Source organism: Rhodnius prolixus, unplaced genomic scaffold (assembly GCF_049639745.1).
Source record: "Rhodnius prolixus isolate KJV_2025 unplaced genomic scaffold, Rpr scaffold_7, whole genome shotgun sequence".
Classification (NCBI taxonomy): domain Eukaryota; kingdom Metazoa; phylum Arthropoda; class Insecta; order Hemiptera; family Reduviidae; genus Rhodnius; species Rhodnius prolixus.
Window position 1 is genome coordinate 18,998,506 of NW_027411582.1, and position 27,873 is coordinate 19,026,378.

At 32.0% G+C, this 27,873-nt stretch overlaps 1 protein-coding gene and 1 long non-coding RNA gene across 3 annotated transcripts; one reads left to right on the forward strand and one right to left on the reverse strand.

Moving 5' to 3' along the window:
* On the reverse strand, positions 1-26,742 carry LOC141447111 (cytochrome P450 4C1-like). 2 transcript variants are annotated; one of them, XM_074114314.1, is made up of 11 exons: positions 26,511-26,742; positions 8,353-8,471; positions 7,513-7,600; positions 7,222-7,410; positions 6,037-6,106; positions 5,597-5,726; positions 3,351-3,390; positions 3,142-3,248; positions 1,121-1,358; positions 856-1,038; positions 1-372 (listed from the first exon to the last, which is right to left on the reverse strand). In XM_074114314.1, the coding sequence occupies exons 2-11, from the start codon at positions 8,467-8,469 to the stop codon at positions 212-214; spliced, it is 1,323 nt and encodes a 440-aa protein (XP_073970415.1). In that variant the 5' UTR covers positions 8,470-8,471; positions 26,511-26,742; the 3' UTR covers positions 1-211. The 2 variants fall into 2 exon arrangements, with proteins under 2 accessions (XP_073970415.1, XP_073970414.1); XM_074114313.1 differs by lacking the exon at positions 26,511-26,742 and adding an exon at positions 16,303-16,558.
* LOC141446551 (uncharacterized) lies at positions 17,323-22,534 on the forward strand. Its single transcript, XR_012453786.1, has 3 exons — positions 17,323-17,800; positions 21,355-21,499; positions 22,324-22,534. It is a non-coding gene; the product is annotated as an uncharacterized lncRNA (long non-coding RNA).
* Positions 26,743-27,873: the final 1,131 nt, after the last annotated feature.

Sequence of the window (27,873 nt, forward strand, 5' to 3'; positions counted from 1 at the left end):
TTGAAAAAAAACACTTCGCCATATTTATTTATAATAATTTAACAATTCTCAGTCTTTTAAGTATAAAACGAAAAAATTTCTTTTTCTCTTCAATATTTTAACAACAAAGTAATTTTGAAGTCCTTCATAATCATAAGGCCTCAAGCGCTATGTACATATCTAACTCATTACAGTAGTTTTTAGTTATTGAAGTTTCATTATAAATAACATCTTAAGTTCTTTCCTTAATCTGAACTATGTATCCTTGATTTGATTCTAAAAATAACGAATATTTATGTTCTAAATTTTCATATTTCATGTCAGTCTCAAATTTATATTTTCTAATTGCTACTGAAATTAGTGTTTTCATTGTAATTGTTGCTAATTGGGCACCTGTAAAAATGAAATATTATTATTAAATATTGTTTATATTTATAAAGTAAAGTAATGTAACAATAAATGAGCATGCGAATGCAGGTGAATGGAAAAAGTTTTAGAAGCAGAAATAGGTACTTTTTTCTTTTTTTGAAAAATCTACAGTACTTCGAGAGCAACTGAAGGTAACAAAGTGCACATAAAATCACATCCACTACATAACAGCTACTTCGATCCATGTATAAATTACATTGAGAGAGTAGAAATAGTAATCAGGACGTTCAAGGTTTGTAAGAGGGTCTCATAAATTGAATATTGATGTGTACAACAACGTTCCTTACAATTCGTAACTTGTTATAGTGAATTGTGGAATTTAATTACCAAGCATCTGGCAACAAGTCACCCTGGCCGAAAATTATACTTAATTAAAATGAAAGGTTAAAATATGAAAGGAATGTATTAAAACTCAGTTGAATAACAATATTTATTCTTAAAACAAACCTGGACATGATCTTGGGCCCCAGCTAAAAGGAAGATAAGTTCCTTTTGGTCTTTTAGCTACCTCTTCTGGTAGAAAATGATCTGGATAAAATTCTTGTGGATGTGACCAATATTTAGGATCTCTGTGCAAACTGTAGAACATGAGGTAAGCCGTAGAACCTTTAGGAAGGGTATATTCTTCATCTGCAAAATAAATATAGATTGAACCGTCCACCAGCTTTATTATCATATCGTATGAAGTGTTAGAATAAATAATGTTTATTACCTAGCTTAACATTTTTTGAAAGTTGTCTTAGAATTGCCAATGGGCAATACAAACGCATTACTTCTTTTATAACTCTTGACAAATAGGTCATTTGAGATAGGTGCTCCCATTTTAATGATTCATCTAAATTTTCTCCTAGAATATCCACTTGTTCTTGATAAAGAGCTTCTTGATATTCAGGGAACATGGCCAGCATTAGAAACGCATAGGATGTTATCACAGCTGAGGAATCGAATCCCTGATACAATTAAATAGGATATAAAATTCATCTATACTGACTTTTTTGTTATTTTATTTGAATCTTCTTAAGTGCTTCTATAGTGTAAATTGATTTATTGATATACGAGGCCTAACTTAAAAGTATCCGACCTTTATTTTTCCCTCGCAAAATAAAGACGATAGCGCGGCGCCACTGTACTTATTAAAGGTAGACACCTTCATGCGCATGTGTGAATTTTGTGACCGCCTTCCAGCGCGACAGTCGCTGTCTCTGGGTCGCTTAGTGAGGTGCAACTCAACGTGTTCGTCGCATTACCGAATCTCTCAAGATGACTGAAACATCAAATTTTGTCAAAAGCTTGGTGATTCTCAAAGCGAAACAATTCGTAAGATTCAGCAGGTGTTTGGAGACGAAGCGATGGGTGTAACACAAATTAAGGAGTGGTTCAACCGTTTCAAAAATGGCCGCACATCAGCGGAGAGTGACCAGCGTTCTGGTAGGCCCCAGACTGCTCGGAGTGCAGCCGTTGTTGTGGCTATGCAAAATTTGGTGATGGCAGATCGTCGCTTGACCGTGCGGGAGATCGCCCAAGAGGTTGGAGTTAGTGCAACTTCAAAATGGAGGTCCTTTTGTTTCGGCAACATCAACTTGGTCACTCTCCGCTGATGTGCGGCAATTTTTGAAGCAGTTTAACCACTCCTTAATTTGTGTTTCACCCATCGCTTCGTCTCCAAACACCTGCTGAATCTTACCAATTGTTTCACTTTGAGAATCACCAAGCTTTATACAAAATTTGTTGCAGTGCCTTTGCTCAACACATCTTGAGAGAATCGGTAATTCGACGAACACGTTTTGTGGCACCTCTCTCAGCGACCCACAGGCAGCGACTGACGCGCTGGAAGGCGGTGACAAAATTCACACATGCGCATGAAGGTGTCTTCCTTTACTGAGTACAGTGGCGCCGCGCTATCGTCTTTATTTTGCGAGGGAAAAATAAAGGTTGGATACTTTTTAGACAGACCTCGTAGATTTACTAAAAGTGTCAAAATTTCATAATTGAATCAAAAAATGTAGTAATTGGAATAAACGTGAAGAGAAATTAACTTTTAAAGACTCTGCTTTTAGTTTTTGTTGAAGAGAAATCAGGTAAATAAGAATTGAGCTTTTAAAAAAGAATTGACAGATTATATACCGTTAGCTGGAACATTATATTTTAAGTGTAATAATCAATACATGATTGAATACGCAATGCTGGACTATTTAATGACTTCACAATGTGCTTTATCACAGTATCAATCAAAAAGTTGTGGACTAAGTGTGCCTTCAAATTAATTTTGGAAGCGGCATTAATGGCTTTTTAGTTGTTTTACTTTCTATAACTCATCCCAAAAAAATTATTTAAAAAAAACAGCCTTAAATTGGGAACAAATCGCTGGAATTTCTAAATTCAGCTTCTCAGTTATTCTTTGAAAAGTTTCATTCGCAAGCTGATGAATTACAAACTAAAAGAAACTTTTAGAAAACAAATAGTCGTAAAGTATGCTGAACAAAAAGCGGTTGAACATTTGAATGAAAGAAAATGCATAGACCTTTTGCCTTAAACCTGTTCTAGTCCCCCAGAAAGTAGTTCAGAAAACGTGTCTAATGGCGACTAGAATTATTTAGAGCGTTTACGCCAAAACACTTATAGATGTACACAATCTCTGCAAGAACTTGATAAATATTGCAGCTATCAGTGTAACTGCTTGAGATGCATTGGCTAATTATTGCAATTCGCCATGTGGGGCTACTATTTACTTACTGCAATAACAAAATCCGTGACCAGTCTTCCTCTTTCATCTTGAGTTAACTTATTTTCTTCGGCCTTTTTTAGTAGGAAATCAGAGTAGAATTCAATGCCATCATTTTCTGAAATAATACAGCATACATATTAAAAACTATAATATATATATATATATATCATGCAAGAATCACTGTAAGGAAATAAAAACTTCACTTAAAAATACTCACCATCCATATGTTTTCTTCTTTCAATTCTCCCTTGTAATAACTACAAAGCAAACATTACTTAGAAATGATAACAAAAAACATGCGTTAGTTAGTTAGTAATTAAGTTCAAGGGACTTAAGTGATTTTTATTGTTTAAACTTTGTTCGTTTGATGGAAACACAAAAATTCAGAAACCATAAATATAACCTACAAATCATGGCTTCACTTCTATGTAAATGTGCCCACAAACTTAGCAAATCGTTTATTGCAATGAGTGTGGCATAAGAAGAACTAAAAGAGTTGATTATTATGGCAGGCATCCGATGTACCTCTGTGCTTATATGTTGTTTAAAATGTATTAAAGTATTCTTAAGAAGGGAATAAACAGACTGTAAAGGAAAGCAAAAGCCAACGCTGATAGAAATCCTGCTTTACTAATGTTTTTTTATAAGTGAGTAAAATTCTAAGTAACATGGTTACGATGATTACCATTAAAGACATCTACAGAATAGTCGTATTGGATACTCCCATTTGTTCGAAGTTCAAGGCAAGGCAAATTCATAGTTGGTACAGAACAGTGTTACCCGCTATGATGGGTGTAACGAAAAAAGGTATTAAGGCAAACATTTACTAGTCTGCAAGGATCAGAATGGACTTGTTAAAGTTACAGAATAAAATATATATATATATACAGGGTGTCCCAAGCTATATGGATAACGACTTTTTCTCGGAAACTAAGATAGCTAGAAAAAAACTATAAAATACGTGTTCCCTTAGTTTTTTGTTAGGAATCCAAATTTACTTCGTAAATTTTTTTCGGTGCTTCCAGAAGCGAGGTACAGGCACCAACTTCATTTTTTCAAATAGGAAGGTGCGGTTTTTATTTCAGAAATAGATTCCTCTATTTTTTTAAAGAAAAATTTACTGGAACGGTTTTTTTCTGTGAGCGATATTTTACAAGTTATGAATGAAAACATGATTCTTATAAGAAATTTCAAAATGATAATATTATAACGGTTTTTTGATTGAATAAGAAGAAAAGTACTATTTTATCATAAATTTTACTCCTCATTAATATTGCAGATCATGCTCGAAATGGCCTCCACAATTAGAGATGCATAGACATGCACTTTCCTGCCAATTGCCCCTTACTGCCAAAGAAGTACATTCGGCTTTAACCGAGTTACAGATATCTATTATTCCCTGCTTTAGTTCATCTACAGATGCAATCCCTGCTTGATTCTGATACCTAGATTTAGAAATGCTTTTAGATAAGCAGAAATAAGGAAAGAAAGAAAAAAGTTATGAATAATCACCTTGTTTTTCAGGTATCCCCAAAGGAAATAGTCCGTAGGTGTCAAATCCGGTGAACGAGATGACCACTGAATCGTCCCCCAGTTCGATATAATACCATGAGGCATGGAAAGAGATATCTCGTTAGGCAATTTGATGGGCATGTTATATCGACACGGGGGCTATTCAGTAGCCACCTCTCTCACAGGACTTGACACCTATGGACTATTTCCTTTGGGGATACCTGAAAAACAAGGTGATTATTCATAACTTTTTTCTTTCTTTCCTTATTTCTGCTTATCTAAAAGCATTTCTAAATCTAGGTATCAGAATCAAGCAGGGATTGCATCTGTAGATGAACTAAAGCAGGGAATAATAGATACCTGTAACTCGGTTAAAGCCGAATCTATTTCTTTGGCAGTAAGGGACGATTGGCAAGAAAGAGCATGTCTATGCATCTCTAATGGTGGAGGCCAGTTCGAGCATGATCTGTAATATTAATGAGGAGTAAAATTTATGATAAAATAGTACTTTTCTTCTTATTCAATCAAAAAACCGTTATAATATTATCATTTTGACATTTCTTATAAGAATCATGTTTTCATTCATAACTTCTAAAATATCGCTCACAGAAAAAAACCGTTCAAGTAAATTTTTCTTTAAAAAAATAGAGGAATCAATTTCTGAAATAAAAATCCCACCTCCCCATTTAAAAAAATGAAGTTGGTGCCTGTATCTCGCTTCTGGAAGCACCGAAAAAAATTTACAAAGTAAATTTGGATTTCTAACAAAAAACTAAGGGAACACGTATTTTTTAGTTTTTTTCTAGCTATCTTAGTTTCCGAGAAAAAGTCGTTATCCATATAGCTTGGGACACCCTGTATATAAAACATTGCTACAGCAAAAAAAAGTTTCTAAAACTAAGTTCACACTCGGCAATTCTCTTAAGCAAAAATTTAAAATAATAAATCTACCTCGTTTGTAAAATTCCAATAGAATTTGCTATAATTATTTAATTTTCTTCCCATTTTCGTCAATTCCGTTAAAGTTAAACTGATATTATATTGTGGTTTTGCCATCATTTGCATAGTTATTTCTAATGACCTAAAAAAAAAGATGAGAATAGTTGAGCTTTTTTAACAAAATATACTAAAAAAAAAATAAGTATCAAATATAATAAACTAAAAAATCGCAACATTATTAAAATCAAGGGCAATTGTTTGCAAAAATTGTATTAAGAGACTCATTGGCACATCCAGACTGTAACTCCCACGAAAATATATTTGAAAAAAATAAAATTTAATGGCGTAATGCATTTGCTTGTCAAACATAATCATCTTTGCGAAATGAAAAATGCTGGGTGCGCCCCTGAAAAGAATATATAAACCAAAATAAAATTTTAAAGATTACTTACGTTTTTAGTACATTTGAAATATTGTATCTATTATTTTCCAATTCATTAATTTCATGGCCAAAGTTAGAAACTGCAAAATAACAAAGCAGTTTTATGCAAGTCCATTCAAATAATTATTTTTTTAATACAAATTATTAATAGCTAAGAGATTTATTTATTACATTGAAATCTAGAATTCAATCTTAAGATTAATTCTTCCAAAGAGATTGTACTATCGTCAACACAACTGGAAAGTGTGAAAACTTCAGGAATGATGCTTGTGGTAATTCAGACTGCCCAATCTGAATTCACATTTGTAATTGGAAGAAATAATAGAGAAGGCAAAGTGACGAACAAGTAAGTTTGCTATTGCTGAATGTACGAGTATACAAGGTGAACCAGTAAGTAATGTAAAGAAAACTCATTAAGCCCTTATGTGATCATTATCAGACGTAGGTGCTGGCACTTTTTATAAAAGTTTTCTTGTTTAATGGGCTTTCTAACGGTATATCATTTACCACGATTCCTTTTGTCTTAGTATGAGAAATCTCGTTTGTTTTACAGGATTATGTGTTCACGAGCACACAACAATGTTAGTTAGATGGACCAGTAGTCAATTTTAAAGTAGGCTGTCTTAACTTAAAATAAGGAAGTCAAATGTTACAAATTGCACTTTAAACATTTACGTCTTTCTCTCTAAAATATTTGAGAAAATGTTACTTACTGGTTCACCCTGTATAATAAATTTTATCGTTCATCTGCGCATTTATATGTCTTTCCTTTATTTACCTGCCCATTAATTTTTCTTTATCCTCTACAATAAAAAATATAATGGTTTTATCTCTAGAACAAGATTGCTTGTTCTACACTTTGCCTGTACTATTTCTTCTTTTTTCACTAAGAATTTAGACTGTTTGAACTAGTTTGCTTTTATACACACCATTCCAAAAATATTAGCCACAAATTCAAAAATAAAAATGAGTTTTTTGATATTCCATAAGTTGCATTTGTTTCTACGATATTAATCTAATACATGAAGCTCTAAACATTTTGTTTTTGTTTTTGAACTTGAGTTATTTTGCGCTTGTAAATGTTTTAATTTTTTTAAACATCTTAATTTTTTGTGAGTTTTCCTGCTTTCTGAGCAGTTTTTTTATTCATTTACATTGGCCGTTTTTTTTTTTAAATATGTAGCAATCAACTAACCTGCTAAAGTGTCTAAAAAGTAATTGGTAGTGTAACTTTTTACATCAAATTTTTGTCCAGTGCAGCTATATTTATGTATAACCTTGCAAAATTTCAAGGCAGTATTATGAAAAGTGTCTATATTTGATTCAATAAGTTTTTTATTTAAAACTTTATTTAATGGTTTACGTAAATCTTTCCATTCAATCCCTATAATTAATAATGAATTAGTTATTTAAATTTAATAAAAATGTAAGTCTATAATTTATAAAATTCACTTTTTAGTTTCAAGATTGTGAAAAATTTACTTACCATTTCTAACGAATATTCCATTACCAGTTAATCCAATGATATTATACAATGGATCTTTATCCACAGCATCCGGGCTAGATAAAATGGCCTGTTAATAAAAATTTACTTAAATTTTTAAACAACATCCTTAATGAAGGGAATTTTTCACATTATTTATTTTTATTTTTGGGAATGATTGATTTAAAAAATAATATTGTATAACTAAAAACTGTTTAGGTCATCATTAAATAAATGTAGTACATTTTTTTTTTTTTTCAAATGCGACCATCTAAATCTTTTACCCAAACACTACCAAATCTTCACCACAATATCATTACTGATCGTTGCATTTGGTTAGCTCATTTTATTGGAAGTAAAGTTAATAAATTCATTTGTAAAGTTAATAAATTCATTTGTAAAGTTAATAAATTCATTTGTAAAGTTAATAAATTCATTTGTAAAGTTAATAAATTCATTTGTAAAGTTAATAAACTCATTTGTAAAGTTAATAAATTCATTTGTAAAGTTAATAAATTCATTTGTAAAGTTAATAAATTCATTTGTAAAGTTAATAAATTCATTTGTAAAGTTAATAAATTCATTTGTAAAGTTAATAAATTCATTTGTAAAGTTAATAAATTCATTTGTAAAGTTAATAAACTCATTTGTAAAGTTAATAAATTCATTTGTAAAGTTAATAAATTCATTTGTAAAGTTAATAAGTTAATAAATTCATTTGTAAAGTTAATAAATTCATTTGTAAAGTTAATAAATTCATTTGTAAAGTTAATAAATTCATTTGTAAAGAATGGAATAAATAAAAAATCGATAAAAATATTAAAAAATAAACTGTAAACAAACCTCAATATGTTTGTGGTCACCCAAAAATATCATTAATTTTGGACCCATCCATAATTTTACAATTCTATTTGTTCCAGTACTGTAGTTTTCAATTAAATCTTTTGCTGTGTGAAACATATCTGAAACACAAATAATAGAATTTAAGGGATATAAATTCTAAATTATTGTGTTGATAGGAATTAATAGAATTCAGTCAAGTTAGGGTAGTAAAAATTAAGAGAGGAAAAAGTTAGGAGTACTGTGGCTGGTAATGGGACTGAAATAGTTATACATCCTCGAGCAGGTGAAGATGGTGCCGATTATCATCTCCTCAAAACGTTCTGGTCCCAAAATTAAAATTGATATGATAGAAGAGATTAGGCAAAAATTGCAACTGCTGAGAGAGCTGCATTTCTGGGGACTGTTAAAATAGTAAGCAGTCTTTAATAATTTATTTGAAATAACCTAACAATGTCGCCTGATGGTTGGGCGTTGACAAACCACAACCACAACCACATCTGTTTTATTAATACTAAATGTTATGATTACAGAACCCTTGTTCGAATCTAACCAGCCCTTAGACTTTTTTTCTTCTTTTATTTAGAAGCCTCTTGTATCTCATTGTTTGTTGATGTACAGAAAGATATCATTATTGAAAGACCAAGCAATGTGCAGAAAAAGGCCTTGAGCGCCATTAAAAAAATGAATATCATGAGGTATTCTCCCAGTTTTGTGGAAAGCCAACAAAACTTAAATAATACTTCATGACTGCCCATTGTAAAAATAAGTCAAATGATTTTTTTTTGCGTACAAAAAACTCAATTCGATTGAGCAGGTTTATCAATTTAATAAACAGATTTTAGTTTCTGTTTTTACTTTATTGTTTAAGAATAGTACGCTGCCCTTCTTGATCCTCAGATCGAGGATAGAATGAAGGGTAAACTGGGCAGAACAGCGCCGGAAGGGAGGCATGTGGTTCACGGATGACTCCAAGATCATTGACTCATTGAGAGATCTCTTGAGAGATACTCCACCGCCTTCCAGGCCGAAATCTTTGCCATCAATACTTGTGCTGAGGAAAACCTGCGAATGGATCTTAGAAATAGGGAGATTTGCATATCTTTTCGGATAGCCAAGCTGCATTGAAAGCCCTTACTTCCTTCAGAACTACTTCTTCCCTGGTATGGGATGGTAAAAAGGCCCTGGAACTACTCGGCACAAAAAAAGTTCGGCTGGAATGGGTGCCGGGTCATGTAGGGATTAAGGGGGAATGAAACCAGCCGATCAACTGGTCAGGAACGGAGCTAACACTCCTTTCATCGGCTCGGAATCTGACCTGGTGATCACCAAGGTTGCAGTTCGTGTGGCTCTCAGAGATTGGGTGAGCATGAAAAGAACTGGGTGATGTGTTCTGGGGTTAACACAGCAAGACTATGATGCCTTGGCTGTGTAAACAAAGAACTGAAAAGATTCTGTGCTTGGGTAGAAATCAGATTATAGATCTATTCAAAGGGCGTGGTTGGATCAGGAGTCATCTGTTCTAGGTGGGGGCTTATTAGCTCGAAACCGTTGTGGAGATTGTGTCAGGAAAAGGAGGAAACTACCTCTCACTTGCTGTTCGATTGTGTTGCAATCGAGTGATTGCGCTATGAAACCTTTGGATCTTTGAGACCAAAGGAGATAGGAGCGCAAAAAAGAACTCATAGGGAAAGTCTTCAACCTCCTTAGAAGGAGAGGTTTCATCTACTAGATCCAAAGGGGGAAGACACAATAAGTCTCTTTTGGCTGCGGTGCCGTGGGGCGTGGGTCTCGCCCAGCTATTTAATCTTAATCTTCTGTATTTACTTTACTGTGTATAGAACAGTCTGAAGCTCTATTATGTTGCCATCAAAGAGGTGCCTTGAACAAACAAAAAAAAAAAACAAAAAAAAAAATCCCTGCTGTTAAAGGAAACCTCAAAAGTTCTTCTCCCTAGGCGCCATATTGAAAAAAAAAAAATTCACAGGTTTACTGCAATTTTTGTATCAGTAATTTAAAGAAACAACTGCAGCGATTATTGTGAGAAATTCACGGAAAACTGGTTGGGGGGCAAACCCTTTCATAAAAATTTGCACTTGTTGCAATTTTGTATGCAGTTTATGTTAGGCTGACCTTTCACTAGTCTAATTTGTGAAAAAATGATGCTAATTTATTGCAAAATAATTATACGAAGGTCTTGAATAATGTAATTCACGTTAAATAATCAAAATGCAAAAACCTCAAGATATATGCATAAAGAAATATGAGAAAGGAAAAAATAAAATGTATTTATTTTAGTAATTGGAACTGATTCTTAATAATTACTTGATAATTCGTATTTTATTTAGAATACAATAGATTTTCATTTATTTACGTACAATATATTCATAATATTCAGCGTTTTTTTAAAAGAATTATTAAGTGAAATATCTTTATCAATTCCTAATAATCAATTTGTTAACTTAATTAAAGCACCTTCACTTACAAGCAAAAAAAAGAATAGAAATCAAAAACCTTGTTCCAATTCTATTTAGAAATGATTTGATGGCGGTCAGGGAATTATCAAAAATAAAACTTCTCTTTCTACCAAAATATCTGACCCAATTGGTTCTGATTAATAGTTTTGGCCACCACATAGTTGATATTTAATTATTTTATTTTTTGCATGTTGCAGCCATACTTGATTTCCTAATTTTAATCATTTGTTTTTTCTGAGTATTCTAAAGTAAATGAAATACCGTCAATTGCATTTCTGATTAAATATAATTTCACAGATTAATTTGATTACTCAATTTGATTTCATGGAATTGCCTTATGATACGTGATGTGTCAAAGCAATTTGGTGGAAAAAAAATTGGCAGATATGACTAATGTGAACGAATCATTCCGTGGAACTTTCTCTTTTACGTGCAAGTATTAATTAAAGTTAGTTTATTATTATTATTAATTTAAGGTGTGTCAATAACGGAGGTGCCTGGGGCTTTTTTCAGTGAACTGTCGGCCGCCAGACATCCTCTCATTTTATAGACAACACTGACAGCTTCAAGAAAGAGAAAATCTGAGGGCCGACAGTCTTACTTTCATTAGTAAGAAGTAAAGTAATCGCTTATTTTTTTTTCAGGTGGGGCTTAACGTTCAACTACCAATAAGGGTGTTGTGTACCTCATGCTAAGCTATAAACAATTTCTTTTAACAAATAAAAAGTAGTCATAAGCGGGATTCGAACTGGGGACCTCCATCACACAATGCCACGCTCTTGACCACTAGACCAGCGCCTGCCCCTTCCTGGCAAGATATTCTTACCCTATTCAAGAAGTCTTGCATATGGGGTACATTAAAATAATGTGATAGTTGCTTTTACTTGATGATAAAACAAATTTATTCTGATTCACCCACAACCATTACATTACACTACATGTTTTAAAATCTTCAATTATTATTATTATTTTTGTTCTTTACGTCACAAATAACATTTTTTGTTTAATCAGAGGACCTCCCAAAACGTGTATTTCTGGTGGAAAATTAATATTGAAAACCGATCACGAATAAGATAAAATTGTAACTTTGATCTTAAATATCTCAATAAATATTAGGGATATAGAAACGGGGTCAACGTCATTTTTCACAATTTTTTATGTAGTTTTCATAATCAATGTCTAAACAAATGGTCCTTATGAAACCCCGATCAGCTTTTTGGCCGTAACTTTGCCAAAAATGAAGATACAGTATCAGGGGTGAGAAATTTGAAAACTAGACATAAAAACATATACTTAGTTTATTTAATGAGTTTTTCCGGATTTCCGCTTTTTTAAAAAGTTATTAACGATTGGTACGTTTTAAATTGACCACCCTGTATGTACATAATTAAAACTGTCCGGTAGGACAGTTGTATAAGGGTTGATCATCAAAAACTGCACAAAAAAGCGTAACGTTGAAAAACTCCCATCTTTGACAATTTTTTTCTCTTTTTCTATAAAAGATAAAATTCCCAAATTTTCTTTATAATGTAGGGCAAATCCTCCTTTATGACTGTAATTTTTTTGCAACAACCCAGATCTAATAGGTTTCGAGAAAAAAGTTGCCAAAAATGAGCAAAAACGGCTTTTTCAAAAATTGTTCTTGTTCTTGTTGTTGTTGTTGTTGTTGTTGTTGTTGTTGTTGTTGTTGTTACCTTTTTTGTAAACAACGTAGCGCCTAAACGCGAGAACCAATTTTCATGAATGAGGTATCATTCGAGTCGGAATGTTATGTAGATGTGCCTTTTGGGGGTCTCGACGCTGTACATGGAAAGGGAGAGGAGTTAGCCCCCTTTATGTAAGGCCCCCTCCAAAATTATTATCATTAATTACTCTGTAAATCTTAGCCCGATTTTGATAAAATTTGGTAGGATGACAGGGTTAGGGCTCCCCTACGTAACATTAAAGCGACGATCTACTCTTACACTTGTTAAGGGGAAGTATAGCAATCGTTTCAAATTATCGAAACGTGAACCGATTTTCATGAATGAAGTGTCATTCGAATCGAAATTTTGTACAGATTTGCACTTTTAAAGTCTCGACGCTGTGCCTCATAAGGAGGGGAGTTTGCCCCACCCAAGTTAGGCCCTTTCTAAAACTATTATTACCAATATTTCTATAACGCTTAGTCCGATTTTGATAAAATTTAGCAAGAAGAAGTGGTTAAAGCTCCTCTACGTGGCTGTGAAGTGCCATCATGCTCTTACACCTACTAAGAGGAAGTACTGCAATCGTTAAAATGATCAATGAGTGAACCGATTTACATCAATGAATTGTCGTTCGATTCAAAATTTTTGCCTCTTCGCCTTTTAGGGAGAAGTACTGTAATCGCAGTTTATTTCTCTTACTCCTTTTAAAGGGAAGTACTGAAATCGCAGTTTAATTTTGCTATTTACGTACAAATTACCTTTTTATTTTATTCAAAACGCTTTCTCAAAAAAATTGTTATTGAGGATGGTTTGGGGGACCGCAACTGTAATCATTCTTTAAAAAGATCTCTCCAGTGGTAGTAACTCCGACTTAACATCTTTTCAGGTTATAATGATAAAATTAAAATTTATTATTCCCAATTTTAAAAAAATCTGTAAAACAGATATGTAACTTTGCAAAACATACAAAAGGAAAATCTATCTAAAAGGTACAAAAATCTCTTTAACAAAAACTTACAGTTTAAAATGTTAAGTATAAGGGTTGATTAAACGCCAAAAGGTACACAAATCAGCAAGTACCCATCATTTCATTAATACTTCATTGATATTATTTTAAGTAATTTTACTACATTAATTTTCATTAATATTTTTTTGAATTTATTAGATGTTTCACAGACCCTTATGCTGGCCAGTTCATTCATTTTCTTTTTCTTTTTTTTTATGATTTAAGTCGCATCAACATCTAAGGTTATTGGCGCCCGGAGCTTTTTTCAGTGCACTGCCGGCCTCCGGACAGTGTTCTCTCGTTACAGACAACACTGTGAGCTGTAAGAAGCTCTTAGAAAGAGAAAATCTAAGGGTCTGCAGCTGGATTCGAACCCGGAACCTCCACGTGGGAATCCAATACGCTAACCGCATAGCTAATCCCTTCCCTTTGTTCATTCATAATATTTTATTTTTTTGTTATAATTATGATAAAATGTATATTATATCTTCATAATTAAATAGGTACTTTATTTTAGCTTTATTCCAAATTATTCTTCTGATTTATCTTTATTATGCTTTTTATTCTGAGTAGTCACATGTATGTACGAGTATGTTCATGCACGTTAAAGTAGAAAAAGACTAAGGTAGAGTCGGCTACTATTTAAATTTGAATCACGGATTTAAAACAATATTTCAGTCTAGAATTCGTCTTTCCGAAGTATTTGTGAGCATATAAAATAGAAATGCATATTTTTAGGATTCGCAATTGTTATATAAGTGCTTGAATAATTATTTGATTATAAAAATTCTTTAATAGTACTCAGTTAAACGAACTACATTTAATTATAATTTTGGTATTAATTATTATTATTTTTTTTAATATTATTATTTTTAATATTATTATTTATTCTGTTTAAACCATACAGTTGTACAGAAGGAGTTAAAAAATAAAAAAGATAAATTCAAACAGAACTTAAACAATAAATAACAATAAAATAATAAATTAGATAATACATTAAATTGTTACATGAATATTTTAACAGTAGATTATAACTTATTATTATTGTCATTAAGCAAGGATAAGCGCAACATCACTACGTAACAATATAATTGTAAGTATATAAATATTAAATGTAAATATTAAAGCAGACAGATTGAATTTGATAGTAAATTAAATAGTTGTCCCTCTTTGCTAATAGTGGTTGGAATAGATAATGAGGTAAATATTTTATTCTCACACATTCATAAACAGGAAAGGTATTATAAAATATTCATTTTCATGGAGATTACGAAGAGTACAGAACTGGTTTTGGATTAATTATTATTACAAGTATTTATTTGTTATTAGATGCGTGAAATTGGTACACTCTTATTTTGCTGTAAGATGAATTCAATTTTGAAATTTCGTTGGTAACTCTTTGTGATTCAAATTACGAAATTCGTTGACTGCCTTTCTCTAGCTTTCTCTTTTTCTATTTTAAAATGTGCGTGTTGACAATTATTCAGAATAAAGAGCATAATAAAGATAAATAATTTGGATTAGAGTTAAAAATAAAGTGCCTCTTTATTATTATTGACAAATTTGTGATGTAAATGTTATTGTTATTTTAATACAAATATTTTATGAATAAGAATAATAAAAGACATCTAATAAATTCTAAATATTATTAATGAAAATTTAATGCTGTAAAATTACTTTAATAATATCAATTGTTATAAAATTTTCAAAAGTAAAATGGATTTTTATTATTTTATGGAAAAATTGGGGGGGGGGAATTTAAATAAAACCCATAAGATTTTATCGAACATTTATGGACGGTTTAAATTACGAGCTGAAGTATAAATGAAATGTTGGATACTTGCTGATTTGTGTACCTTTTTCTCATTTAATCAACTCTTATACTTAATTCCGAATCGAATGACACCTCATTCATGAAAATCGATCCGCACGTTTTGGGGTTACATTGTTTACAAAAAAAAAAGGTAACAACAACAAGAAGGTTTCCGGCAACTTTTTTTCACGAAATCTATTTGACCTGGGCTAATGCAAAATATTACAGTTATAAAGGAGGATTTGCCCTATATTTTAAAGAAAATTTGGGAATTTTATCTTTTGTAGAAAAAGAGAAAAAAATTGTCAAAGTTGGGTGTTTTTCAACGTTACGCTTTTTGACGATTGACCCTTACCGGACAGTTTTTAGTTTAACTTTTTAAACTAAGTTTTCTGTTTCAAAGATTTCCCTTGAAAACTCAGGGAATCTGTTTTTGAGAAAAGTTAAAAAAAAAAAAAAGTGATAGGCATTTAGGTATGTTCAAAGAATGTCAGTGATTTTGGAAGAAATCACAGGAAAACGGAATATTACTAACCAAATGGTATACAAAGCCTGAACATTCTGTGTTATTTTTCTTTTTTTGATTATGCAGTTCACGTTTACATAAAATTATCGCTTTTGTTTATAGTGATAAATTTTTTTTAAGTTATTGCTTTATTTTACGTATTATCGCTCTTATAAGACGAAAAATTTAATTCAAATTTTATTTTAACAAAAATGATAATTTTGGTTTTCGACCGTTGTTAATTGATGATTTTTGGGAAATATTTAGGTGCGGTCACAGACAAATTTCTTTCTTAATACCAACGTTTAACGTTAACTGTTGTTATAATGATGTAACCTTAACATATAACTCCACAAATTTTACAAAATATGACGTTGTTATGAAGAAAGTTAGTTTCTATTAGTAGTAATGATTGTTAGGTAAGAGGTTCCAATAAAAAATAAGGTTACCCTTACAAGAATTACCTTTTAATGAATGAATTTTTGATAAAATGGCTGCATTTCCAATTAGCGGTAATGACGCTTTAGGTCCTGGTATATTGTGCACATATCTTTCAGCAGTATAAATCCACAACAATGTCTTTAATAATATAAAAAATAATAAAATTAAAACTATAAATATTAACAGCCACAAAATTATCATTTCCTCTATAAAAGACTGAACGTAATGTACTTAACACAGGTGAACTCTACCAATGCAAACAGTGCATCTGTGGGACACCCTTTATAAGTAGATGTCCTTGGAACGAGTTTTTTTTTGTTTTTGTTTTCAAGAAGAGAGGGAGTGGATGCACGATACGTTATCTATGCAAAGTGCTTTCTACGAAAAAAAAAAATCACTCAGAGCGATGTAACTATGTTAAATAATATATTTGGAAATTCTTAAAACAGTAAAGCTTATTTATCTTGTAAATTCCCAAATTCAAAGCTGTTACACGTAAAGTCACAACAACTCATCGAAAACAAACCAGACTTTCATCAAAAATTTTTCGCACAAATTGTCTATTTTTTTTATATGAGAAATAGGTTTTTGGAAATGATGTGACAAAAGTTCTAACAATCTTCTTTAAAAAATATTAGGTATTGTTTGTTTTTTTGCTCTTAATTTTCATCTAGTTTTTCACAACTTAATGAGTGAATGGGTTTTATTTAGTATAACTGTTAAATTTTTTGTTTTTAATTAATTCTATTTTATCATGCACAAATAATTCTGTAAAATTATTACTATAAGAAATATAACGGAGTACTTTTTTAGCAAGGTTTTCAATTCAAAATGAATCAAGTGGATAAAATATTTTTTCCTTCTTTCAGTTTTGTTCGAAGACTTCAAAAAACGATCCTACCGACCCTAAACATTCCCAGGGGAAACTTCAACTTTTTTGTTTAACGGTTTTTTTAATCAATCGTTCAATTAAATAATCTTTATACCTTGGAACAAAAGTAGTTTAAGAAAGAGGCTGAGACAACTCCTCTGGATCTGGTCGTAAATATTGGAGCTTCTTTAATTTGCAGAGTTTTTTTATTAAATAATATGTACTGGAAAAAAAAGTAATGAACTGAAAAATAGTCATTTAAAAAACTAATTAAGTAATGTTTTTGTTTTCTCGTTTCTGAAAAATGTTTTAGTTTTGTGGCGCCCCACACTGTAGATATTTAATATTTTCCGCCCTTGTAACAAGAAGGTTATAGATGACCAATGATGTAGAATTACTGAGCGTAACCTGACTGCTTACGATTAATAAGTTAAAACCTTATAAGAAAAACATAACAATTATTATGTACAATTGAGGTTTGCCAAGACCAAATGAGAATTAAAAGAATCTTCAAAGAGTGGAGAAGATAGAAATTACATGCATGACACGAACAAGTAAAAGTCGTAACCGCCGACCATGCGTTTGCTGAATCTGCAGTGACTTTTTTTGAAGGGGGTCAACGAACGGCCATGGCCTGTGGCCTTGCAGCAGTAAGTAATCATGAATCTATTTCGCATGCCTTTGGACTAAGTGTTATCTCCCACTATGGTTACCACAGTTTGTGGTATAATACAATAATAATAAACACTTGAAAGATTGGTGACAATTAGTTATGAAATCCTCTACTTTGAAATGTCCAAGCGAAGAGCATCTTTTTTTTTTAAATATTCCGGTTCTATCCTGCCAAATCCATTTAGAATGAATGTATCTCAGTAAGTGAGAGTGTAGACTTAATGAAGGATATCAATTCTACGAGGACCGGACATATTGCCAGAAAATGGAAGGGCGTTTCCTTATACTGAAGGTCCTTTATTTCAACAAATTGCCTTGAACCACCAGGATTGCTTCCTTCTACAAATTATCTACAAACTACAATTCAGCTAATCCTTATTATAATGAAGTTCTCCGTTGGCCTCTAATCTTCAAAATTCTTGTCTTTTCAAGTCACTGTTTTTTTATAAGGGATTTTAAAAACATATTTCTAGGGTCTTGAATGTCCTAAAATTTAGCTAGACATTCACTGGATCAGACTGTTCTTTTTTTAAAATTTCCATACCATTTTTGGGTGCTTAAATTTAGAATGTAGTGTGTGTTAAGCATTAATGCAAATAAAAATTAAGTGTTTTGACGTGAATACGTCCTTTAAATTTGCTGTCATATGGAGGCAATCCAAAAAACCTAATGATAACAAAATCGGGGGATACAGTTTGGCATTATAGTTTCAAATCTATCGTCTACATCCAAAATTAAATTAGACCACTGGATAGCTAAAGGATCAAATAATTCATTACGATAAGCGAGGACTGTGATGCATCGCGCGCGGTGGAGGGGAAAGCGCCGCCATTTTGAGATCATTTTGCTGCGTATCGAGATTTGCAATTACCATAACTTTTGACTCGGAGAAGCTACGATGTTCGTTTAAGTTTTAATCGTCAGCTGTCGTCACAATCTATCGATTGTATGTAAAACATTAGTGTAAAATAGTGACAGTGAATATAATATGGTGTTAGAATAAAAAAATATCAAAAATATATAATGTCGGCCTATACGCGTAGAAAAGCCAAAACCAAATACAGAGATCGTATACGGTTGGAAAGGGCTTCTCAGGAACAATCGAATGGTAATAATAAAACACCATATGACCGAGTCAAGCTGTGCCGGGAACGTAAAAGAATGAATGCGGCCGAGCGAATCAACGACGGTGTCAGTACATCTGCAGCTGGGGCCGATTGAAATTATGCAAGTGGATGATGAAATCACTTCTACATCAACAATGGACTGTATAGGCATAGATTGTGTTCGATCGTCGATTATGGAAGACACATTGGGCAGCAGCTAGTGCACGTTTCACTACGACGTTTATCAACAATCTATTCGGACATAAGTGTGATGTGTGTGATCGTCTATGGTTTCTGCGTTCATTGAAGCTAACAAAAGAAAAACACTTACTGCTGCTTGGTAATAGTTTCCCTGAAGAGCTAGTAGCGAACTGTGCGGTACGTGTAAAAAATCACTGGACTCTGACAAAGTGCCCACGTTGTCACGTTCGAACGGATTTGTGTATCCACCTAAGCAACACGGTTTGCCCGCTTTAGATCCGATCAGTGCACCTGTAGTATCACCGCGACTGCCAATCATACATAAACATATTCACGTACAACTCACGGCCGTGTCCATGACACAGCCACAGTTTTTTTTTTCTGGTTTACAAGTAGTAGACTCCTTAGGAGCATTCTGCGATAACTAAATATTTTATTAATGAAGAATCGGTAACTTTTCTAGCTCAAAGGCAAGAAGGACTAGACCTGGACAACTATAGCAAACCAAAGAGCAAAGCACTGTGTCAGTTATACAAAATGTTCGCTGAAAATTTTTGCTTTGTCGCTTCGATATCTTTATCTTTAGATGCTTAGAGAACACCAAGATTTTGTCTAGTACAAATTGTAGTGTTATTAAAAGGCTACGTTTCATGATTCGCCAATCTGTGTCCGCCATTGTTAAAAACGTGGCACTTTGATTAGTGATATGCACAGAATGGTGCCAAAATCTTCTGTATAGGCACTGAATTGTTGATAATATTCTGCAGTGATTATCTAACATCAAGACGTTGCCATCAGAGTAGAAGTAGCGATTCTCAATTGCAGGTCCATGTACCAGTAACGGTGCGCAGAAAAATGAAAAAAATCTTGAATTGTAAAAAAAGACGGTACCAAATTTGAGAAAGAGAAGAGGACAGAGTTCGTTGTCTTATCCAAATTTCAATTTCCACAATTTATACATTAAATGTACGATTCCTCATTCTAAGGTATGTACTTCTGAGGATGGGGCTTGTAGACCATCGTGTACAATTTAAAATTTATTTCGTTATCTCTAAGAAGATTTGTGATTTTAGAACTATAAGAATTGCCAAAAGAATTGTATGTGATATGACACCAGATATTTTTATGTGTGGCTAAATTCCAAACCAATTTCATTTCAGCATTTATAGGCTGATTTCTGGATTCGCAAAGGTTAAGAAACATTGAACTAGAGCAGAGGTTTTCAAACTTATTTCGTTATTGCCCACTTTGAGAATCAATTATTTTCTAGCGCCCCTTGAAATTTGTGAACTTCACCACATCTTAAAAAGTCACAATCGCAATCCATTACTTTAATTTAATTATAGCGTGCCATATGAGACTTATCCTGTTACATTTTACAGTTCAAACTTACATTTTAAATGAGACTGTTCTAATGAGAGCAATAAAATGCAACATTATAAATAATATTTAGAAACAACTTTTATTCAAATTAAAACAAACATTTCAACTTAAATTTCAAAGCTAATCTAATGTAAAGGATGAAGCGGATAATGTTTTACAAGTTGGTTAATATCAGGATCGAATTTACTCCACAACAGCAGTAAGTCACTGCGTTCGGTAACATGCAAACGATTTCTCTATTTTAGTTAACAGTGTTGCCACAGCACTCAAAATCCACGTTTACACAAATACAACAATGGGAATGCTATCACAAATTGTTGATTACAATCCAGGAATAGAATTGCGGGATTGGCTTTTGTAGCCTAAAATTAATGAAACAAGGAAATAATCGATGAGTAGTGTAGTAGGTAGGTTTTGATTTTAGTTTAAAATATTAGAATAACAGAAATCAGCCATGGCCCCCCCCTCCTAAACCGCTTCAATTCCCCCAAATTTTCTTTGGGGTCTTTACCGCGCCCACTTTGAGAAAGACTGGACTAGAGGAGGACATTTACCTTAGAATTGCTTGACTTGAGTACACCACCTACATTTTCTGGCGGAAGATGTAGTAGCGAGTGATAAGTAAAGCCACAATACTTGCGAAAGATCAACATTGTACCATACTTAGACCGCAGTTTCTATCTATAGACTACTGGATAGCCAGCAGGTATTTTGCACTCATCCTTAATGGGCTTAGATTGTACAATCTGTTTAAAGTCTAAATTATTATGTGCACATTTTTGTAAATTTAAATTTAGATTAGGCACTAGTTTTGTTTTTTTAAAATATTATTTAATATCCAGGAACACAAATACAAGGACGGTCAGACCTGGTTGTTTTTAATTTCCTAACGGATTGTGTAAGGTGCTTAATGTTACAGCACCAAAAATATTGAGAATAGTTCAAGAACATCGCACTCAAAACATCCTAGTTGACTGGGTACTTGTGGTAATACTTCTAATTTATTCTTTGATTACTCTTGCAATTCTAATTCTAATAGAAAGTATTGCAATCATCATAGATTTCCCAAATTAAATTTTTACCCAATTTTAGCAAATATTAATATAAATATCCAAAAACTAAACCAAAAGAAATGCCTAGAAAGCTCTCGCCAAATTGCAGATTTGGAAGGCGCTGCAAACAGTTAAGAGGCGTGGCCCGCTAAACTGGAACGTTACAGATGGGCCTTGATTCGCCTTAGATTTTATTTAATGAAATAATAAAATATTTACAGTAAAATACGTTAGCTATCCACCACGTTTAACGTTACCTGATCTATCGTGAGACGTTAAGTTCGTTTGAAATCATTACTTAACTTAACCTAAAACCCGGCTCGAAAATCTACCAATAAAACTATTTTATAGTTTCTTCATTAGTGGTTTAAAAATCACCAGTTTTAAAATCATGCAGATATAAATGTTGGATTTTATTTCGGCGTAGTTATATCAACGTATATTTATTTCATCAGATCATTGACCCAAATCAGAGAGTGTGTTTTTTAAGAGCGAACGTCCTTGGAACATTTTGTTTATTTTGAATGAGGAGTGGAAAAAGGCTCATTATTTAACGATTTACAATTAGAAAGCATTATTTCAACAGTATTAATCAAACTTTCATTCAACTAAACAATTTATCTTGAACGAGAAGTGTTTGTTGTTAACGTAACTTTGGAGTAATCAGTATAATTTGTTTGTTTACCCTAATCAGTTAGGTAATACAAAATATTTGCATTTAATTAATTCTATCCTTTTTTTTTTCTTTTATGTTACCAGATCGATTCTTTTTGGATATCAGCACTGAAGTACTTTTTTTGTCTGGCCTCCATCTGATATCAAGGCTGCTTAACAGCAACAGCTTTACAAAAGAGTCCAGATAAGTGTGAGATATAAATCCAAAAACTATGTGAGATATATTATGTAAATTATGGTGAGATATATTGTAGTAGTGAAAAATATGATTAACTTTTTATGTGTACGTTTTTAATAAAACTATTTTTCTCAAATCGTTTTCTCGTTAAACTATAAAAAATTTAACTTAATGCTTTTCAATGATCTGTGATAAAGTATATTTAGAAAACTTTAATTTGAATAATTCTCCATACTTATCATATGACATAATTCATGTTTAAACCACAACAAAGCGACCATTTCTTTTTAGCTATGGTACACGAATTTCTGTAGAAGTTTCTATGTTTTAGTAATAATTGACGTCATGGGCAAGCACACCTACTCCTTTCACCGAGTATACTTTACACGTATTTCCCATCCAATATTCATTTCGTATGAAATGGTATTAAAACATAGTTTATATTAATTTGTAATTACTGGAATCATTATTCTTGGCCTAAGATTCCAGAATTGATCGAAATACATGAGTAATTTAATAATGTCTCACTTTATAATTAGAATTTATGCTTTGATTCACGTATTCTACAAAATTAAAGACTGTGACATAATAAAATTGGGCATAAAATATTATCGGTAAACTAGCTAACTACAGAAAAGTACAATCTTTATGTAATTCAAGGATATTTACCACTTTATGTACAATACAATCAACTAAACACTTTACTTACTGTTATTTACATGTACATTTGATTGGGACACTGTTCTGCTAATATTGACTCTTAAATATTAAATTTTTTTGGTTGACCTATTGCAGGTCTAGCGGCCATTAGCGCTTCTGGTGGCGACGGAGAGGACTACTTGGAATAACAAAAATGACAACAGTAGATCAATCCAATAGGTTTGGATTGAAAAAGTGGAGATTATTGTATTTTTTTTATAAACGAAAGGATACAAATTCTCTTACGAAAGGCATTTTAAGAACGTATAAAGTAAGGTTGTATACGTAGTATGGATTTTGGGAGATTTTGCAAAGGATTTCGGATTATAAGGGTTTTATTCTTATAGTATTTTTACGCTTTATTGAGATTCCGTATGACCAAATTGGTCCTAAAATTGCTTTTGTGTTCAGCTCTTGTTGTTTCAGTCTCATTTGAGGACTCAATGTGTATTTGGTTCATTAAATGTATCACTTGTCAGATGAAAACCTTGAATGTTCCCTCGTGAAACGGCCATACCTTTTTCCATAATTAGCAGCGTTATGGTGTTTGGTACCGTTTATTTATTTCTGATATGTCGTAGTTTTGTCGGTAATTTTGAAAATAATCCAGCTTCTATAGTAAATTTGATTAATGTACATCTTTTTCTTATCTTAACTTCCCAAATTTAAAAAAAAAGAAAAGAAGAAAAACAAAATTACTTTTCTCTTAATGAAAGCGAAATTTCACTTCTTATCTGTCCTATCTCTCACTATTTGCCTTTCAGATCCTACTTACAGATTATTTTTGCTAATACAAAAATAGATTTCTCTTTACTGGCTGCTTTCTGTTGAATAATTAAATTCATACTTAAATTTCTTGGACAAAACAGAGAAAATATCAAGTTATCTCAACGGTGAAATTTTTTTTTTTTTTTATTGCAAAGAAATTCAATAATATGAGCATTTAAATAATACATTTATAAAATATTTAAACTTAGGATGGAAGATTTGCGAGGAATCGGTCAAATAAAACAACTCGTCTTTTTGCCAACGTTTCGACAAATATATTGTCCTCTTCAGGGCCTGGATATTACAAATACAAAACAATTTACAGAGTCAGTAACTTAGAAAAAACAGTAAAAATCAGTAATACAAAAATAAATAGTAAATTACAATAAATTCTTTATAATTATTAAAAGATTATGTTTAAGAAAATATTATAATTGTTTTGTATTTGTAATATCCAGGCCCTGAAGAGGACAATATATTTGTCGAAACGTTGGCAAAGAGACGAGTCGTTTTATTTGACCGATTCCTCGCAAATCTTCCATCCTAAGTTGAACAATTTTCTGTCACGAAAACTATACAGGGTGTTCAGCATAAGACTACGGTAACTTCGGGAGGCGATTCTGGGCATCATTTGCAACAAAAAATTCCATAAAAACTATGGCTCGATTCGGCTCCGTTTTATAGATATTTTTAATTTTTTGTTTTTTCAAGGTATTACTACTTTTTAGCAAACATTTGTCTATCTTTCTCAAACTATTAAAGCTACAGTTATTTTAATAAACTCATTAGAAAGAAGGTTAAATTTCCTTTTTAAATAAGCTAATTTGTATTCCAAAAAAATAATATTAAGTATTTTACTTTGTGGCCCAAACTTAAGAAATAGCAAGTTACTAATTTTTTCCAAAAACTTTGACTTCATTTTTCTCAAAAACTTTTTATATGAAAAAACCGTGCACTATTCAGGAAAAACATCTACATACGATCACCTTTCGAATGGTATACAATAATTGGGGTTATGTTAAAAATTGATGCAGAAATCTGTGATTAATTGCAAAAAAGTAGGCCTCAAAACAGCGTCGGCATTATGAAAGGAATTCACCTACCATAAGAATATAACTGAAGTACGATTTTTTGCAAACGTGTAATTTAATAATTAATATATTTAAGAACTATATTCAAAAATATAAAACTTACAGATGTTTTTCCTGAATAGTGCACGGTTTTTTCATATAAAAAGTTTTTGAGAAAAATGAAGTCAAAGTTTTTGGAAAAAATTAGAAACTTGCTATTTCTTATGTTTGGGCCAAAAAGTGAAATACTTGATATTATTATTTTGGAATACAAATTAGCTTACTTAAAAGGAAATTTAACCTTCTTTCTAATGAGTTTATAAAAATTGCTGTAGCTATAATAGTTTGAGAAATATAGACGACTGTTTGCTAAAAAGTAGTAACACCTTGAAAAAACATAAAATTAAAAATATCTACAAAACGGAGCCGAATCGAGCCATAGTTTATATGGAATTTTTTGTTGCAAATGATACCCAGAATCGCCTCCCGAAGTTACCGTAGTCTTATGCTGAACACCCTGTATATTCATATTTATATAATATATTATTTTTTTTTTGAATATTGATGATAGTACTTATTTTAAATTTAAATGACTTATTTAAGTGTTTATTTAAGTTTATTTAAGACCCATATGGACATACGGAGCAGAAGTGTGGGGCTCAACCATACCCTCTAACTCCAAACGCCTACAGACATTACAATCTAAAATCCTAAGGAAAATCCTGAATGCTCCATATTACATTTCTAACCTTACCATACATACTGACCTACACATCCCTTTTGTCACTGACCTAATAAAGTCTCGCTACCGCAACTTTTACAGCCTCCTAGTTCTCCATCCTAATCCTCTTGTCCAACGACTCTCCTCTCCTCACCTTCCCGACAATCCTCCTCGTCGCTTGAAGCGAAATTGGCCTAGAGATCTGTTGTGATTAAATCATTGCGAAAGAGTTTCACCAGTGGGTGATTGCTCTAACCATGTCATTACAAGAGAACTGAACCAGTAAGATCAAATTTACTTGATGCAACAATTGTTGCAGTTGTAAATATACAAATAAAGTGGAAAAAAAAAAGTGTGCATAAAATATTATATATCGATTATAATTTACATCAAGTTCTTTATTATTTTGTAAAATATTAAGATTTTCTATAAGGCCCAACAGGCACAATAAGATCCCAAGTGCATATTCATGCTGTCTAGCGGCAATTATAGGAACTACATTTTCTAGTAGTTCATGGAAGCGCCAGTAGGTTGTATTGGCAATATTTGCGTGTTTAAATTATCCACTTTTTTTATTCTAATTTCCTGGTTTATTGATAATTATTGTTGTTTAATTATAAAAATAAGTTTCATTTAGAAGATGATTGATGTCGTGCAACTTTTTAACAATTAAGTTATATTTTCCAGGTTTTAGTTTATAAAAGTTATCGTATTATGGTCTATCAGTCATAAAAGCATTTTTAATTATTGACATTTATATTGGAAAAATTATTATTAATTTAAGCAGCTATCACAAAGACGCATTATTAATTAAGTAAGTTAAGACATTACTGACCTTCTTTTCAATATATCAAAGAAACCTTGAGATGTTATAATCACCAGCTATTTATATAATAACATTAACATTAATTCCTTTCACTTGCAATAATTGATTTACGATGTTTATTGTTTGAACTTAGATGTTTGTTAGTATTAATAATCTTTAGCTTGGACACTTCTACAATATAATGTAAACATAATATATCCGGAAACAGTTTAAAATTCCTAAAATGTGAGTGTGTATTGAAGATTTTCATAGGGAATTCCACAGAGGTTTTTGATTAATTCACACTAAATACTGTGAATTAAGAAGCTGTTACCAAGCAGAACAGTTCCTTTTTTATTTTAATTATTTTGTTTTTTCTAAATGCGTAAATAACCATCTAAAATATTCATGTTTCTTTATTGGCATTTACTTTTTTTATTTAAAATAATTCTTTTATTCTATTTTATTAAAACAATTTTTATTCACTTAATTTTTTGTAGTTTAACAAGGTTTAGGATTTTTTTAAAAATTAAAAAATGTTTTTATTTTTAACATTGAATGTTGTTAAACTAATTTAACTGAGGTTTTGATGTGTTTTTCTATTTTATTATTATTACTATTATTTTTTAATTTAAGGTGCGACGACATCTCAGGACATTCGCGCCCGGAGCTTTTTTTAGTGTCCTGCTTGTTTCTTGACAGTTTTCTTTCGTTACACTGTCCATCAACCGGTTGTGAGATGTAAGAAGCTCCTAGGAAGAGATAATCTAGCGGCCAGTAGCCGGATTCGAACCTAGGATCTCCGCGTGGTAGTGTACTATCTTAATTTTATTATTACTCAATATGAGGGGATGTTTTAATAGATATTCCCATAAGGGGTGTCCCGCATCGTACGTTTTGCATCTGCATGCATTAAGCATTTCATCTCCTAGACAAAAAACAAACCAACTGTGGATGTGTCATGGACACGGCCGTGTGTTGTACGTGAATACGTTTACGTAACGGGTTATATTTTTTATATCAAATATTTTTATTTATGTATTTAGGATGAAATCAAGGAAACAAATCGACGATCGAACACAATCTATGCCTATACAGTCTGTTGTCGATGTAGAAGCGATTTCATCATTCACTTGCATAATTTCGACCGCCCCAGCTGCAGATGTACTGACACCGTCGTTGATCCGCTCGGCCGTATTCATTCTTTTACGTTCCCGGCACAGCTTGACTCGGTCATATGGTGTTTTATTATTACCATTCGATTGTTCTTGAGAAGCCCTTTCCAACCGTATACGATCTCTGTATTTGGTTTTGGTTTTTCGACGCGTATAGGCCGACATTATATATTTTTAATAATATTTTTTTATTCAAACACCTTATTACATTCACTGTC

Coding starts and splice junctions, on each gene's coding strand:
- LOC141447111 (XM_074114313.1), bottom strand. CDS start 16,480: ATGATAATTTTGTGGCTGTTAATATTTATAGTTTTAATTTTATTATTT. Junction 6,107..7,221: donor CTTTTTAGACACTTTAGCAG/GTTAGTTGATTG, acceptor GTTATTTTGCAG/TTTCTAACTTTGGCCATGAA. Junction 3,249..3,350: donor AAGAAGAAAACATATGGATG/GTGAGTATTTTT, acceptor GTATTATTTCAG/AAAATGATGGCATTGAATTC.